General features: G+C 49.5%; 1 protein-coding gene across 1 annotated transcript; it reads left to right on the plus strand.

Moving 5' to 3' along the window:
- The first annotated feature begins 11,819 nt into the window (after positions 1–11,819).
- LOC100542157 (G-protein coupled receptor 183-like) lies at positions 11,820–16,606 on the plus strand. Its single transcript, XM_019610331.3, has 2 exons — positions 11,820–12,089; positions 12,964–16,606. Exon 2 carries the CDS (start codon positions 12,990–12,992, stop codon positions 14,043–14,045), a length of 1,056 nt encoding a protein of 351 aa, XP_019465876.1. The 5' UTR covers positions 11,820–12,089; positions 12,964–12,989; the 3' UTR covers positions 14,046–16,606.
- Positions 16,607–18,609: the final 2,003 nt, after the last annotated feature.

Raw genomic sequence — 18,609 nt, forward strand, 5'->3', positions numbered from 1 at the left:
GCCACAGCAGTGCTCCAAATAACACCATAAATCTCACTTCACAGGCTCTTGTCTGACAGCAAGCCACACAAACCACCCAAAGGAGAGCTTTCCTGAGCAATGTTTGCAGAAAGTATGGGGTCATGGAGCAAGCAGACCTGCTCCAACTCTGATTTCTTTGATATGGACACCAAGTGGGCCACTGAGCTGGTCCCCACTCCCTAGAGCCCTTGTTTGTGTATATTGTAAGCGCCTCTTAAAAAAAAATAACGAAAGCCCCAATGAGTTTCCTAAGTGAAACAAGCAGGTAAGGTAGTGCTGCATATGGCGCTAGTAAAACTAACAGTGAAAGTTGGCGAGAGCCAAGCAGCCTTTGTATTAATTCTCTGGAGCTTCAGGTATAGCCTAATGTAATTACTTGCTCTACTTTGTAGCTTTTTAAGAGCAAAGTGTGTGTTTTAAAAAGTTAAATTTCCAAATAAAACAGTCAGGCCTGGAGCAGACAGAGTGCCTGATTCTCGTCCCTCTGAAATCAACAGCAAAACTCCCATTGACTCAAATCAGAGCAGGATTATGTCTCAAATTTAAGAAATATAAACCAACAGAGCTGCTGTCTTTTAAAATTCACTGATTAAGCTACAAGGCTGTACCCAATATTGCTCCCAGATTCAATTTTCCCTGCTTTATTTTCCGCACCTGAGACTGCAGAAGATCTCAGCTCCACTGGTTGGGTCTCCATCAACAATATTATAGTTTAAATTTGTTTCTCACATGAAGAAAGGCTCTGCAGATATCTGAATGTAGGTACTGCATCCAAAGACACCAACACTCACTGGACAAAAGTAATGGTTTAACACGAGACATTCATGCTGTGTTTCTATATTTCAAAAAGTCATTCTGTCAAAATATTATAAATTTCCTTTAACAAAACCAAGAACCTGTGCTATCTTTTAGCCTTTTCCTGGCTTAGATCTTGCCACAGTTATCAACAGAGCAGTCAGAAGTGATGCAAAGCTGAACTGCACCAAGATCCTCGTGCTGTGTAAACGCTGGCTTAAGAAATGCTCTCCAGATAGCAAACATGGTGTGGATAGACCCCTCTGTAGTCATTTGGTGCTGGGAGCAGTCCCCTATCAGCCTGCAATTCCTTGCAATTCACCTTCCCATATGGTTCCTAAGAGCCATGCGTGTTCCATCGCCTCAACTCACCCTGTTATTTCACTTCAGGTGTTTATGGTCTCTAATCAGCACCTGCCTCCCCATAATGGAGTTTGTCCCATACCCACAGTGGGTTTTTCATTTGGGCTTCTCCTGGCCTGCTTTCAATCAATCACTCTGGTCACACACCTCCAAGGGTAGATGAGAAGCAGATTTTATCAAATTGGCATAAAATGCAGTAAAGCTGCACTGGCTTTTGATAATTTCAGTCCTATGGTTCACAGGGTTTATTAGCAACATTTTCCTATTGATTTTCCACAGCTGCTGTAAGAGCTTTGTAGCACAGCGAGGGGAGCACCACACAGCCCAGCACTTGTGCTCTGCCCCTGCAATGCCTAGCAAAGGATAGGGCTGGGGTACCAGCACTGCAGATTGCAGGAGCCAGTTCTGGCCTGGGCTGTAAAGGTATTCACAGGCTCCCTAGTGAGAAGCGGCCTGCTGAGGTCACACCCAGCTGGTCATGAGGGGCATGTGAGCAGAGGATGGCTCTAGACCTTCACCTTCCTCTGCTTGATGTGCCCCACCTGCCAAAGAGATGCCCCAGGAAAGGCATCAGCATTTACCCTGGCTTTGGGGTAGTGTAGGCACCACGTGGGCTCTGACAGCAGGAAGGGCTTTATGTGATGCACCCTGCTGCCCTTACAGAGGTGTGCGTCCTTCTCTTGGCGTCTTTCCTTCTTCCTTCTCCACCTGTGTAACAAGGACTATCCCTGGCAATGAATTCAAACACAGCAGCTGCACCAGCGCCTTCTTATTTACCAGGGAGCAACGTTTGCTCTCGTGATGACTAATGTTAACGGAGGTAAAGAGCAACAGCAGTGCAGCTGCTGCAGCCCAGCACTGTTCCTGCTTGGCTGCTGGGGAGAAACACAGCTGCCACTTTCCCCTTTGCAAATTCAGGTGGTAGCAAACCCTCTTCTACCTATCCCCTCCCACCACTATTCCTTCCACTTCCCCTTGAAGCCCAATGGGCTGCAGAGCTGTGTGGTGTGACTGCCTGTACAAATGCAGGTGGTTAAGATGTGCCTGCAAAGTTCAGGAGCGAGTTGGAATGCTCTGGGAACATGGAAGCACCCACTGCAAGAGCAGTGTTTCCAATGGGGGATGTTGGGGTCCCTGTAGGGCAGTGCCATCCTAGTGCAGCACGACCCCATGCATTCCCCCTCCCCACATAGGGCTGGCACGGGGGTGCAGGCAGCACCAGCAGGGAAAGCAAGAGTGGGTTTGCTCGATGTCGGCTGTGATTTGCTGCCGGCATTTCCGGCAGCAAGATGCAGAGCTAGCCACTGACAGCAAACCCCATTCTCAGTTTCGCCCCAAAACTGAGGGTGTTGTGTCTGGTTTCTAACGGGAGGGATGGCGGGGTGAAAGGGCTGCGAATTGTTTCCTTCTAACAATAAGAGATGAGGTGCAACAGTCCGAGGCTTGAGTTCATGTGAGTTAGCTTGAGGCTTTGTTTCAGTTTGGCTTTGAGGCAACCCAGTCATTCAAAGTGAAACCTGGCTCAGACCACGGCGGGGACTTTCAGACTTCATCCTACCCAGCAAGGTTTGAGGCATGCAAATGGGGGCCCGCCAGCCCCAGCGGCTGAGGACTGAACTCGAGGGCGGTGAAAACATCAAAGGAAGGAGGTTGGGGAAGCCCTGGGGCAGAGATAAACCCTCCGATCCCCTCCTTGGAGCTGTTCAAGGCCAGCTTGGATGGGCAGCCTGGTCTAGTATTAAATGTGGAGGTCGGTGGCCCTGCCTGTGGCAGGGGGGTTGGAGCTTCATGATTCTCCCTTCCAACCCTTGCCATTCTGTGATTCTGTGATTCTGTGACCGCCGCGGTGATTAGATTTCATTAAAATATTTAATCATGATGCTAACAACTGACAGCAGCTAACAACAGTCAAGCAAGTGCCCCACGGCGCTGCCCACAGCCCGCCCGCAACGTCGTACAAACGGTGACCTCTAGTGGGGAAGCTGCTCTTCCTCCACAGCCCAGCGAAAATCTTGTGAGGACGGCTGCTGTTCGTTAGCACCTCCGAGAGAGCGAAGGGAATTGGCGTTTGGGCGACGGGGGCTCTGCTGTTTGCATCCAAGAGTGCCCGTGGTTGCCGGCGGAGGCTTTGTGCGGAGCTGCTCCCCTGTGTTTTTCCTATTAACAGAGCTAGTTCTTTCAGTAAGTGGAGATTAATCCGGTGCTTAATCACAGCTCCTGCCTAATCCCAAACTGACGTTCCTCACGTTCCTCGTGCCTACTTTCAATGGATCATGAAGAACCACAGATTGCACCTCTACAAATCCTAAAAACGGCACCCGAGGATTAACAAATACTTTTTGCTGTCTTCACCTTTTACTGACTCCTCACCATTTCTTCAGCATTCCCAGTTTTGCAGAGGATGTGGGCTGGGAGCCGTCATCCCCATCTCCCCCTGCATTCTCTCCCTGCTCCGGGTGGGTCTGCGAGGAGGGGGAGGAAGAATAGGATGTCTCCTTCTCTTGCACTTCTTCCTGTGACCTCCCAGCAGTCCACTGGCCCTGTCACCCAAGACCAGACTCCAGGGCAAACCCCAAGACTTCAGCCAACACAGGTTGATTTGCACAGCCCTACTGGCTTGTCTCCTTTCTGCACCTCCTGGGGTAGGGAGCCATACACACCTCCCTCCTTGCCTATACAGGGCGAGTGCAATTGCTGTGCAGCCCATCACCCGGAGATGAGAACAATCACTTTTTGCCCACAACCTGTATGAATCTGCACCAGGACATGCTGACAGCTCTGTGTCACCATCCTGAGCTCAAGCCCATCAGAAAGATAAGTCATTGAGAGCTTCTTTGATTTAAGAGTGAAGAGGCACATGCTTAGGATGCAGCTTGGATGGGAGCTCTCCTTGCTGGACTGTGTCTGAAAAGAGGGGAATCAGAGCGCTGGCTCCCCATAGGCACTGGGCATCTTATGAAGGGACAGCATCAGCATGGCTTTGGTTTGTCCAGAGCCCCCTGGAAGCCCTGCAGGTGTTGACATGTCACTGTGCCAAGGCCCATCCCAGCATTGGGTGGCTTTTGTCCTGTGCTGCAGGAGCAGAGCAGCACTGGGGGTGCCCAGTGGATCTCCTCTACACTTGTCTTGTGGAGAGTGTGGTCTCTGCTTGGAGATATTTATTTTGAATATGAATCTTGTTACACTTTGCTCAGTGGACCTTGCTAAGGGACCTCAGTGTGAAACCTCTCTTTTACCTCAGACTGGTTTCTGGCATACTGCATCCAAGCAGCACACACTCTTTCCCTGTTCAGCATAATCCTTTTCAAAGACTTTCTCCTTTCACAACAACCTTGTGGGCTCCTACACCCACCTGGCTGCATGGAATCTGCCCACAGACATGCTACATCCAAAAAAGTAGTTTAAAGATATCCACATCTCAAGAATAAAGCACATTTCTGAGAATAAAATCACCTTCACCGCAGTCTACACCCACTTACAAACATGAATTCCACTGTCAACATGAATCATACCAGAAAATGCCCTGTGCTTAGGAAGGATGGTGGGACCCACAGTTCTGCTAGTGATGGCCAGGATAGTCCAGTAGTCTTCATGACAGTGAGAAGGAGATTAATACAGAAATTGCTTTTTCAGAGGGAGACACACAGTCTGACAGCCACAGCCACGTTATTAATATGGCTATTATTAACCAGTGTGATCATCTTTCAGTGGTCCAGTATTTAAGGGGAGTTTATAAACAGGAGGGAAATCACATGGGTAGATAGCGATAGGACAAGGGAAATGGTTTTTAATTAAAGGAGGGGACGTTTAGATTAGATGTCAGGGGGAAGTTTCTCATGGAGAGGGCAGTGAGGTGCTGGCACAGACTGCTCAGAGAGGCTGTGGATGCCCCATCCGTGGAGGTGTTCAAGCTCAGGATGAATGAGGCCCTGGGCAATCTGATCTAGTACTTAATCTAGCAGTTGGCAACACTGCCTGTGGGAGGGGGTTGGAACTTAATGATCTTTGAGGTCTCTTCCAATCCAATAGAAGCCATTTCATGATCCTATGATTGATTCTATGATTCTATGCTTCTGTGATCCTTATCTGCACCTCCCAAAGAGTGAGTAAGGCTAGCTGCTGAAACAACATTATCTTCACTTCTAGTGAGTACTGATTTTATCCTTCCTAGAAGTTGGTGCTCCTGTCAGATCAGGACAATGACTCTATTGTCACAGCCTGATTGGATGTGTTTTCAGAAAGTGCTAAAGAGGCACATCGGTCATCTCATGTGAAGTTCCATGTTTAGTAATCAATGATGAAGGCCATTTAAAGTAATCAGATGACTACAGCTCTGGAGAGATGGGAAATTACTGTCCCCTTCAAATTTCCCTCAGAAACCCCCTTTGTTTCTTGTCCTTTTAGAACTATTCTGTGTGATTCCTGTTTGTTGTCAGATCAGCTTTGACCCATCATGATGCTGACCACCAGCACCCGGAGCAGTCCCAGCTCCCCTACAGCAGCACCGAGCTCACAGGCAGAGGAGGGCCATGATGGCAGAACCTTCTATGCACAAGGGCACAAATGCTGCCCTCTGCAGAGGTGTCAGCCCCAGGTGACATTGCACCGGGCACATGACAAAGCTGGGCACTGCTAAAGAACAGGTGGGATGCCATAGCAGTGCAGGCACTGTAGCTGTGTGAGGATGGGGACCCGTTTCTGCATTTGAACATTATTTAAAAGTAACCACGATTTTAAACAACTTTGAGGTCAGGCTTTGATGAGGGGTGTGAAGAACCAAACGCTTCCCTCCAACTGAGTGTTTCAGAATGATGCGTGCGGCAGCAGCGCAGCGCTGGTTGCTACAGACAAGCTCAGAGAGCTAAGTGTTTTCAATAAGCATTAGCAGCTAAAACATCAGTACACGTGAAGAGAGTGAAACCCCAGGAAGCAAAAATACCACTCTGAAGGGAATAATTTGGTAACCATGCTCATGGGTGCATGAGGCAGGAGACCAGCTGCAGTGTGGGCTCAGGAGATGACCATGGAGAAGGAAAGGTGTAAAATGAATGTGTGGAAATGATCAAATCCAGTGGTTGTTTAAAGTGATAAGGTTTAAGATCTATCTGTCTGATCTTGCAAGTAAAGCCCTAAAGAGCATCATTTGCAGACTGGAAAAGAAATCCTTCAATGTAATCCAGATGTTTAAGGCATTACCAAAACAAACAAACAAACAAACAAACAACAAAAAAAAGAAACACAAAAAACCAAAACCATAATCTGATTAAATGTATGGATTTAAAATCAGTGTAGCTAAAATGGGACATTTTCTTGGGTAGATGCACAGAATCATGAGGGACAGAAGGGATGTGGGGCTGCTGAATGAAGTGCTCTGTCTGTCTAAAGTGGTCAGCAGGGCAACAGCCCAGTTAGGGAAGGGATCTGCAGAGAAATGCGGGACCCACGCAGAATTTGGTACTGTTTAACTGGGGGAGGACTCTCACCTTGTTTTTCCACACAGCTGAAGAGTGCCAGAACATCTCTGTTCTCTACCTCCAATGACTTTCAACCTTTATGAGCTTATAAAATAGTGTAGGTAAGCAAGAGAACCCCCAAAAAGCCTTTGTGGCCCATGAGAACTAACAGCCAATTTTTCCAGCCTTCTACAATGTGTTAGTTGCATGAATATGGTCCTCCATGGGACAGTTTAAAAGCTGAGGGCACACCCAGAAATATTGTTCTCCATTTACTGTTGAGTGTTAAAAGTGCTTCTCTATTCCCATTTTCCCAGCTTCTTATAACATCCTCTGCTGTTTGGAGATCCCAGAACCCCAGTCTGACTAAGGCGGGCAGGGCCTTCTGTGTCCCTGTGTTCCAGCCCCTGCTCCAGCAGCACTAACCAGAGCAGAGTCATGCTGCCCATGGTCAGGCGGCTTCTGGAGAGCTCTAGGGAAGAGACCCCACAGCCTCTGGGCAGCCTGTGCCAGTGCTCCGGCACCTGCACAGCTCCTGGTGTTCAGAGGGAGCCTCTTGGGATACAGTTTGTGCCCAGGGCCTCCTGTCCTGGCGTTGGGCATCACTGGAAAGAACTCCATCCTCTCTGCACCCTCCCTTCATGTATTAATTAATCATTTATATTAATCCAATGTTGTAATTAATGAAAGATCATTAATAGCATCCTCCTGAGGCTCCCCTACTGCAGGCTGAGCAGTCACAGCTCTCTCAACCTTTTCTCATGGGGGAGATGCTCCAGTCCTTTCATCATCCTCGTGGTTGTTTGCTGGAGTCTCCAGTAACACCACATCTCTCCTGTACTACGGAGCCCAGAACTGTGTACAAGCCTACGTGAGATGTGCACATCTGCACGTACAAACAGGAGCATCCTCTGCTCTGGGAGCAGGGCAGGAGGTTGGGCTGCAGCACGCTCTGTGGTTACGCTTCCCCAGCACTTTCTGTTATGTGACGTCTTTCGGTTCTGTACAGCTTTGGCCCAGCAGGTATTGTTTGGGTTGGGGCTGTTGTGGAAACACAGCTAGGGGATGAATGCTGCTGGGAAATTCTACCAAAAAAACAGATTAGCAATTTCTCCCACTATAATTCAAGAGAAACATTCCATTTTCAGACATAAAAACAACAAGGTTGTGGTTTTGCAGGGAGGTGCAGGCCCCTCAGGAAGAGTACCTTGATGAGGCAGGGTGCTCACAAGGACGAGGCCACCAGCTTTTGGCCATTTGGGATCCATTATATTGGATATAAGGAAAATGTTCTTAATGACAAGGGTGGTGAGGCACTGGAACAGGTTGCCCAGGGAGGTGGTGGATGCCCCATCCCTGGAGACATAGGGTCTGGCTGGATGTGGCTGTGAGCAAGTGGTGTCTAGCTGTGGTGTCTAGATGTTGGTGTCCCTGTTCATTGCTGGGGTTTGGAATAGATGACCCTTAAGAGTCCCTTCCAACTAAAACGATTCTATTATTCTATGAGGTGCCCCTCACCCACAGCAAGGCACCAAGAAGCCACTTTCAAGCTGCATTTAACAAATCAGGAGAGGCCACTGGCAAGCCCACGTGCCGTGCCACATCCAGGCAGCCAGGCCTAGCAGAGTATACAGGCCACTCCCCAGCAAAGGAGCCCAGCTCTCCAGCACCGCGCTGCTCTCGCTGGTGCCACAGCTGCACCCTAGAAGTGTGTGTGCACGCATAGCATGTGTGGCCCCACTGTGAGGAAAAACAGATAAAAATAGGACCTCTGATCTCCAAACCCGCCTTCTGATTGCTTTTTTTTTTTTTTTTTTAAACAAACGTTTATACATTGTTTTTAACCGCAGAAATCAGATACTCAGACAACTTTCATCTCATTCCTGCAGAATCAAAATGGAGTTTCTCAGCTGCGGGGTGGCGTGGGACCAGCACCGCTCACACACAGCAGAGGAAGTTGCCTCATGATGTGAATTTCTCCCGGCTGGGAGCCCATGGCTGAGTGCTGCCAGACCTTGGGACACCTCCTGCAGCCAACTGGTCTTGAGCAGTGCTGTGTGCTGCCTCTCAGTAATCCTCTACACTGTGTGGGGCTTCGGTGTCATCTCCTGAAGCATGCATCATTACATGTTTATCCCGACAAAGATTTAGGATGAGATCAGGTTTCGAGAATACCCAATTATTTTCTTGAGATTTTCTTCACAAAGTGGTAAGAATCTCAACATAGGTTCTGCAGTTTCCATCGTCTTGAGTTGAAGCTTCCCAAACGCCTTCCTCCTCCCACAGCTGCTGCCCTCAATGGGTGAGCTGCTGCCAAAACCAGCTGTTCTCTCCGTGGTCCTGCTCCCCACCAGGTGAACAGCCGGACACCCAGCGGGGAAAATCCCTGCCTCATGTGTTGAAACCAAAAGCACCTGGATGGGAGATTTTATGTATAAACCCCGAGCTTCCTGGCAATGTTTTGCACCTGAAGACAAAAGCAGCAGCCACAGCTTAAGTGGGGAGGAAGCCAGGAGAGACGATGATACAATGGAAAGAAAGTGCAAAGCTTCCTGCAACCCCTGGCAGGAGAGGATGCTGCCTGCTCAACATGAGGCTCTGGGACAGGCTCTGCCAGCAACACTGCTTTGGGTACGGGGATCACAAGTGCAGCAAGCCTGGTGCCCTCATGTATGAGGCCTTTGCAAACTCTTCCCACTGACCCCATGGGCTCTGGGCCTGAGGAGCAAGGCCCCGCAGCCTGTGGGACAAGAGGGAGATGGAGATAATGGTGGCTCTTGGTGGGACAGCACAGCTCTGGTGTGAGTAGGCTGGATATTAGGAAAAGCTTCTCAGAAAGAGTGGTGATGCGATGCACAGCCTGCCCCAGGGACATGGTGGAGTCACTGTCCCTGGAGGTGTTCTTGAACTGTGAATGTGGCACTGAGGGACATTGTCAGTGGGCATGGTGGGGATGGACTGGTGGTTGGACTGGGTGATCTTAGAGGTCTCTTCCAATCTTAACGATTCTATGATTCTACGAAATCCACTGCAGTGACTGATGGAGCCAAACATGAGTGGAACAAGCAGACCAGCCTTGAGGGGCTGAGTGATGGTGACATGCGTGACACTGGCCTGAGGGAACAGCTCCCAGAGGAGTCACTGGCAGGCCCTTCTACTGTGCAACACAAAGCTCATGGGTAAAGGCTCCCAGGATCAAAGAGGGGGTGCAGGGAGCTCCAGAATACTTGGGCCAGCTTGCAGCCCTCATGTCATGCCCTCATGTCCAGGGTCTTGCATGACAGGGGGATTGGAGGATGGGTAACACCAACATGTAACCATGCTGAGCAGGCCACACTCATGGTGGGCCCTGCATCTCTGGCTGCCCTGGAGCTGCCAGACCCCACCAGCCCTGCACCCCGTGGATGCTTCAGAGGCAGGAGCTCCACCAGAGCTTCTGGTTCACTAGGCCAGGTTTCTGGCCTGAAGGAGCTGTGGGTGCAGCATGGAAGGGTTTGGTGGGGCCATGCAGCGGGTGGGGCTGGGCTGCACGCCTGTAGGCTGCACCTGCTGCATGCAGGGCAGGAGTGTGTTTTGCACAGAAGAAGCCACTTCCTTTCTTCTGCACTGAAAAGAAATAAAATCAGGTGGAGCTCATTGCTTTCACCCTCCTTATTCCCAAGCATATATGCACTGGCCCTGGAAGAAACCGTGGAACCTTTGGGCTTCCTTGGTTGTGATTGAGGCTGGTGGTGCCAGCAGGGCCTATCCCTCCTCTGGCTTCTCCTTCCCTTGGGAGATTTTGGTCTCTGTCCACCATTCTGATGTTGTGGTGCCTTCTTGCACCCATCAAGCAGCCCTGGAGATGGATGGGGATAGCGGGTCTGGCCTGGGGATGATGCTTTTAGATTTTCCACAGAAATCTCTCCTGATAGGCACACCAGGAATGCAGCCAGGAACCTCTCCTGTGCCAGGCAGCACTCACCCCGGTGACCTCAGTGGGAGCATGGGGTACCTCATAGCCCACGATGCGTGCTGAGTAAAAGTCGGTCCCATATCTGCTCTTGGGTGTGCACTCAGGAGAACCCTGGGTGTTGCCATGATGGAGAAGGAAGCTCAAGGACATCTGAGAACCATGCAGGTTTGGGTGGCTTAACTACTGCCATCTGTGCAGGTAGAAAGCCCATCTTACTAAGGATTATTGTCTCCACAGCAGATCTTTCCCCTCAAGCAATATAGACCCCTAAGCAACAGAATTAGATCCATTCATAGATGGTTGCGAGCAAATTTTCATTATTAGTCTTTAAGTCATAGTGGTTCATGGCAATACCATTCACTGTGTAATTTCTATACGCATGACTCACCATCCACAAGTACACAGATTAGTGCTGAGTTTAATGCTCTGTTGTAAAGCATTACAAATATTATGCAATTAAATAATTGGTTGAGCTTTACTACAATGGAGGGTAATTTAAGTTTAACTGTGACCTTAACCTCGACTTTTCTTGGCCTCAGTGTTTTTCAGTAGCACCCTGAATGCCCCTTGATGGGAATTTCCTAGCTAATTGGGAGTTTTTGGAAGGAAGAAACCAAAGAAAACAAGCCAGATCATCACCGCCACCAAGGAAAAACCCCAAACCACTGAGAAGAGAATAAAAATCTTCCTGGGATTTGAAAGCTCCAGCAGCCTTCAGTAAATGGTGTCCATGGGGAAGCGCATCCCACCAGTAGCAACCTAAGAATAAAGGGCAAATTATCTAACTTTAAGTCTCAAGAAGCAATGGCTGATGGTCTCTCCATCCCTCAAAAGAGGGAGGTTTGCCCCCAGAAGTGCAATGAGGGACAGCTTGAGATGTTCCACACTATAGACTGCACGAGGGTTTATCCAGGCTTTGTTGGGATCTCATCAGACTTCTGTGGCCAAGGGGCTGAGCGTGTGAAGTAGGGCTGGAGATGCTCTCCTGGCTCACTTGCGTTTTGTGTCCTCACGGACGTTTTCAGAGTAAAACCCAAAGTCGGCAGAGATGTCAGGAGCGATTGCTGAGCAGGTACAGTCATTTATCTGCTTCTACTAAGAATAACCCCGCAGCAGCCAAATGCCTCTCATACATCGAGAAAGGAAAAAAAAAAAAAAGAAAAGAAAAAAAAACAACAAAAAAGCCCAGCGAGAACACAGTTTTACTAAATCTAAGAAGGAAAAAAAAAAAAAAGCCCAAACCTCCCGGTGCTTTTATAGCGTGAGCCAATACCGAGAGGCGCTCACTCACACAGCAGGAGCCCTGCAGGGAGGGTCCACACTGAGCCAGGGCAGGAGGAAGGGGAGGAGGGGGAAGCAGAGTGGGTGTACGCCTGTGTCTGTCAGCGTGCCTGTGTCTCTCTGTCTGTTCACACCTCAGCCATCTGGAGTGGGAGGTAGCGTGGGGCTGTGTGTCCACAGAGCAACAGGACAGGGGACACGACCTCAAAACAGCACAGGAGGTGAGCAGTGTTCACGAGGGATGGATAGGGTGGGGATGGATGGGATGGATGGGGCTGGATAGGGCAGGATGGGACAGGGAAGGGCGGGATGGGAATGGACGGGGGTGGATGGAATGGAGATGGGTGAGATGGGATGGAGATGGAGTGGATGAGAACAGACTAGGATGGATGGGATGCAGATGGGTTGGAAGGGAACAGACAGGGAGGGATGGGAGGTGGATGGATGGGGCTGTTTGGAATGGAGCAATGTGATGGAGGACTCAGGAGGCACTGACCCACAGCCCAAAGCACATCAAGGAGAAGGAGGGTGTGTCGCTTGGTAGCGGGGAGTGCTCCTCTCACATCTTTGCATGGCATGGGGCATTGGCATGTATGCATGAGGATGGCTGGAATCTCTCTTTCCTTTGAATTTTTTTGTTTCTGCTTCTGCTCCCTTGCAATTATGCCTGCACCCTGAGCTCCCCCAGCCCTATCTCCATCTGGCTGTTTTCTCAGTGAATCTCCCCATTGCCCCTGTGCTGATGAATCAATGATCTCACTGCCACAGGGTGACTTTGGGACCTTGTTTGCACAAGATGCAACTGCTCTCCCCACGCACTGCCATCCTTTCTGGTATTGCTTGGATGTTTAAAAAAAAAAAAAAAGAAAAAGAGATGGTGACAAGAAGCAGAAAGAAGACAATGAGTCACAGCCTTTGTTGCACGGCTCACACCGAAATCACGAGAGATGCATTTTTCCAAATGACTCGGGCTGTGTGCTGCTGGGGGTGGTGAGGAGCAGGAGAGACAGGCTCGGGGGTGGCAGGGAGCATGAAGGGACAGCCCTGAGGGTGCTGCTCCTGCTGATGGGGTTTTACATCTGTTCCTATCTTCAGAGAGAAGGCTCACGAGACGCTCCAAAATGGCTGCAGTGGTGGCCACGTCCGCACCTGCCAACATCACCTCCAACCAGAGCAGCTGCAACGTGCACAACCACCACTTCTCCGCCAAGGTCACCTTCTCCCTCTTCTACACTGCCCTGCTGGTGTTCGGCGCCTGCGGAAACATCCTGGCTCTCTGCATCACCTTCCAGCGCAGGAAGAAGAAACTCAACTCCACCGACCTCTACCTGGTGAACCTGGCTTTGTCTGACGCCCTCTTCACACTGGCATTGCCTGGCAGGATCGCCTACTATGTCCTGGAATTTAACTGGCCCTTTGGGGACTGGTTCTGCCGGGTCACCGCCTTTGTCTTCTACATGAACACCTACGTGAGCATCTACTTCATGACCTGCGTCAGCGTGGACCGCTACATCGCCGTGGTGCGCACCAGGCACCCTGGCAGGACCCGCAGGGTCAGCCATGCCAGGGCTGTCTGCGCCCTCGTCTGGTTCCTGGTGTTCCTGCAGACGGCACCGCTCCTGCTTCGACCCATGACGCGCCGGATGGGCGACAAGCTGACATGTATGGAATACTTCAACTTTGAGGAGATTCCTAAGCTGCCCTACCTGCTCCTGGTGGCTTGTGTGCTCGGCTTCTTCCTGCCCGTGGGCATCATCTTGGTGTGCTATGTGCAGATCAACCTCAAGCTCTGCCAGACCGCCAAGGAGAACCCACTGACAGTGAGGAATGGGCACCACCGCCGGGCCTTCACAGTCATCTTGGTTGTCCTGCTGGCCCTCCTGCTTTGCTTCAGCCCCTACCACATCAACATTGTCCAGTTCATGGTCAGGAAGATCCTTCACCAGCCATCTTGCCGTGAGCAGCAGGCCTTCAAGATGTCCCTGCAAGTCACCGTGGCATTCATGAACTTCAACTGCTGCATCGACCCCATCATCTACTTCTTCGCCTTCCGAGGCTATAAGCGGAGGCTTCTCCGCATCTTCAGGAACAGCGGCTCCATGGCCACCTCCTCCACTGCAAAGACCCCCTCTGAGAGCAACAGCAACAGCCAGCCACCCGGCTCCAACTCTGTCTAACGTCATGACCCTCCTGTTCTCTCCATCTGGCAGCGTGTGGACCATTCCCTGCAGCATCAGTGGGCCCGGGCCGCAGAGCAGGACCAGACCTCACTGCTCTGCCTGGAACCAGGGGCTTTTGTACAGCAAACACAGCACCAACCCAGCTGCTGCCTGCAACTCTTTCCCTGCAGGGATGAAGAGCAGCTTGCTGCTGTCCCTTCACCACACACTGCATGGAATGGGTGGCAAATGGGCACCATGTGAGCAGATCCTGGTCCCCTCTGTGGCACTGGGAGTAAGTGGATGGTTCCCTGCAACATTATCCACCTCACTCTCCCCATAAAGGGGACTGATGGTGGTCTTGCACTGTCTTGGCTGACCTTCCCTTGAATCTGAGGACCTGGGACATGAGCCAAACCAGGCTGCTTCTGGGGCCTTGCTAAGGGTAGGTCACACATGACCCTCACCAAGCCCTGAGGCATCTGGTTCCCATCAAAACCTGTGCAGCAAGGAGAAGGTTGGTGTGACCAAGGAGCTCCACAGCTCCGCTCTGAAGCTGCTGGACTACAGGGCTGGATACAAGCGAACCAGATTTCATGGTCTTGTACTGGAGGCTGGAAGGGACAGAGATATGCACAGAGATATAAAGAGGAGGAAAAACAGCTTTCTTTTGCTTAACTTTAAAGCAGTTCCATTAATGATACTTCTGATTAACAGAATTCATTCTTGAAGGCAGTAACATTTCTTGCTTGAAGGTTAATAATACAGGTGTGTGCAGCCCTTTAAGTGTGCATGAGTTATCTTTCGGATCACAATAACTTCACCTGCGCACAGGTGACTGCAGGGATGTGCCTGAGTTGGAAGGGCCTCCAGCAGAGCCCTACAGGGTACTCGAGCCCTGCTCCCAGCAGTCTAACCTCAGTGCTGGCCTGAAGGGAGCCTGTGTCCAAAAAACACATTACAATGGCATGGAAGAGCTGGTGGGCAGTAACTGAGGGGTATTTGTGGTCTGAGCACTGCAAAGGAACCCGGTGTGGATGCCCAGCACACAGCCTGCTGGGAGCTGGACCACCATACACATGATGTTGGTGGCTTCATTTGTCCAGCAGAGGATCAGGGGTTGCAAGGAGGGGCTCCCTACCAGAGGTGTTACTCCGCTCTTCCCCTCCCATGGAGGCACTCCTTGTGCTCTGCTCCACAGCTGATGCAGAAGTGTGAAAATGGGGCATTTCACCACAATGAGACAATCACAGAATCCTCCCCCATGGGCGCAGAGCACTTTCTCTACATTTCATTCATTGCATAATGCTTGCCTCAAGCCAGCACGTTTGCGCAGTAGCAGAGACATGCACGTTTCCTGCTGCTCACCTCACTCATGTGTGAACTCGCTGAGAACATTTCATCCCTCCTCTTATCAGCTCCTATCAGTAACTGCATTGCCACAGCTTTTGCTCCCTTCCTGACATTCTTCTCGGTGCAAACGTGCCTGCACCCAGCGCCATGCTGCTGCCATCAGATGAAGGATGCCTGCAGTTGGAGGCACCCCCCAAGATAACATCAGGGGAGCGGCTGCAGCGCGAGGGTGCTGCTGGCCTGCAGGGAGCATGTGGCCACACCTGGCAGCACATCTTCTGCTGACAGGGGGAGCTGGGACCTGCTTGGGGTTTCCAACAGTTCTATTTTCATACTAACTTTTCTTCTTTAAACCATACCTGGAACTCCCCGTTTCACACCAGGATACCCATCCTCGTATGGCACCATGATGTTGCCATCTGAAAGTGTGTGCATCAACCGAACCCTACAGCCTCTCACCAAGCAGCTCCTGCCTGCAGGTTCCCCACGAGCTGCCATCAATACTCCATCACCTGCTGGGGCGACACCGGGCTCCATTTCACATCTGGGATTGGCTGGGACTGACCATGCTGTGCTCCTCCCTGGGTAAAAGCAGCACTTCATGCAAAAGCAACCAAGTGAAATGGGTGGATGACCTTAGCAGACTTCCCTACAATAAAAACCACGGGTGGATTTTCTGTACAGGCTCAGCCACACTGCTGATCTGCTTGTGTTATTCCAACTCTCTCTTGTTCCTCTGAGCCCCACCTCACTCATGTCTTCTTCATTAAACTTAAATGCCAGGTTCGTTGCCTACTTTTCTCTGGCTGGAAGGTCAGATGCTGCCTTCAGTTCAGCCATGCGGTCCCTGTCTCCACCACCACTCCCTGTCTCATGATTGGGCTGATGGCACCCAGTGGTGCACAACCTCTTGAATTTCAGTGTAGAGCTGTGTGCCCTTTCTGCAGCCAAGGCCCCTCTTCCCAGCACAGGAGGAACAATACCATGAAGTGTTAAACCAAGCACTGTATGTTTTATAGAAACTCATACACACATATAATAAAAGTGTGTGTGCATGTATATACACATATATTGCTTGTGTGCTCATGTGACTCTCCTAATAAAACAGTGTTTATGCTCCTTTATATAAAACTCATTTCTATGACCATCTGCTTAAAGAAAGTCAATCTCATTTAGGAGAACACATACAATAAATTAAACCCACTCTATGATACTACCTTGCACTATGCTTGCTTGCTTGGTTCTTGTTTCAGACAGAAGCCACAAGACGTCCATCCACAGTCAGTAGTAGTAGTCAGTAGTCAGCAGTCAGCTCCTGGACCACATGGGAGGTAGCAGCCCTGGTGCCCACCTGCTCACCTCAGGAGCACATGGTCTTTTCTTTGGGAGAGGGAAAAGTTTGGGTGAGGTACAGAGCCCAACCACTCTGTGTCTTAGCAAAGAGCTTGGGCTTGAGAACTGCTCACTAGGCAGTTTTCCACAAATGCAAACAACTGTGACTGTATTTCCAAGTCTCACAGCCATCTAGGAAAGGCCCCAGTAAATTACTGTGATGTTGTTTCCCAGTGACATTCTCATGCTGTTAGAGAAGTCTGAAAAGCAGCTAGCCATTACCTAGGGAGTTAAAATCCTCTCCATAGAAAAGTATTCTGCTTTATCTCACTGCCTAAACATATCTTTGTGTCACACCTCAAAAAGGAACCGCATGCTGACATTTAAAGCTGCACTGGGCACACACTGTGATGTCTGGAAGGACCACTCCTCATGCTCACAGATGTGTCACAATCAAGAGGACACTGAGGTCTTCCCCAGCTCTGGTGAAATGGAGTTTCTCGTACGAAACAGGAACTCTGCTGAACTGCATCAGGGACCCCTCCTTTCACCACTTCTTTTTTTTTTTTTTTCCCCAATTGGAAATCACAACTCTGGGAGCATTCTGAGCAACAAACTTTTCTACAGAAGTCAGGTTTCTAGCTGACATCACCAAGACCTGAACTTCACCCCTCATGTCTGATCATATGTTGTGAAATGGGGCTTTTCAAAGCATGGCCTTCGGATACCCTCTGTATAGATAACAGCAGTCAAGGATTGAGACTTGGACAATATCCACCAGTGTGCCCAGGATGCTTCTTTTATGCTTTAAAATTCCATGTAATAAATGCTTGCTGTGCCTGTCCCCAGAACAGGGCACGTGTCCATGTGTTCTGTTCAGTCTATCCAGGGAAGGTGAACCTTTATTTCCTTCAGAGAACATTTTATATCTGAAAGAATGTATTAGACTTTATTGCTGATTATGATAGAATACTTGTGGAGGAAGAGCCTGAATATTTCAAGCTTAAAACGTTTGCCTACACAAATTACTGTATTTTTTTAAGAAGATATTCCAACAGTTCCCTTCCTAAGGTAGCCAGTTTCCAGCCATTTGGGTATAGAAGCACCCCCAGCCTGCACACACACACACATGCACAGGACACTGACTTTATTACAGAAGCATGTTATGTGCTTAAAGATGAATAAATTTTTCAGTCTTTTTAGTCTTACCAGTGAACTAAAAAAAATCCTCAAACAAACAACATCAACAACAAAAAAAACAATGTATCTCTCAGTTTCTAAATATTGTGCTGTAATTCCCCAGCAAATATTCCAAGCGAAGTGCAACTGGACACATGTCCATTATGAACACATGCATCCTGTTGGATTTCCCAAATACCTTTCTCTTTCCAGTATTCTTTCATCTCATCCCCTTTTCACCCACTATAACCTTATGCTCCTGAGGACCTGTATCTTATTCTGAACACATGTATGTGTTAAATATGCCTGTATGTATATATATACACATATATACCCAACATACCAACGAAAGTACATAAACAACTGACATTAAATGTATGGAGGGGTTTCATGGAGTTGCAGTTTGGAATACCATATTACTTCAGCTTGGTGTTGTACCCACCTCCTAAAGCTCCTAAGGTGCTCACAATGAGCACAGCTGAGAGTCAAGCCACACAAGTTTACCTGTCCATCTAAACTTCAAAGCCAGCATTATGCTACCTTCGCAGTAGTGTCCGGTTGACTCCTGTGTTACTCTGAACCACTCTTATGGTTGGCACTCCATCTGCCATTAACTACTTCATACCGAAAGGATTCAGCAAATGAGGATCACCCACAACTCTGAAAGTAGAAAATTAGAACTACATAGAAAAGATAGCTTTATATATTTTTCCTTGAA

Source organism: Meleagris gallopavo, chromosome 1 (genome assembly GCF_905368555.1).
Source record: "Meleagris gallopavo chromosome 1, MGAL_WU_HG_1.1, whole genome shotgun sequence".
Taxonomy (NCBI): domain Eukaryota; kingdom Metazoa; phylum Chordata; class Aves; order Galliformes; family Phasianidae; genus Meleagris; species Meleagris gallopavo.

Coding starts and splice junctions, on each gene's coding strand:
- LOC100542157 (XM_019610331.3), top strand. CDS start 12,990: ATGGCTGCAGTGGTGGCCACGTCCGCACCTGCCAACATCACCTCCAAC.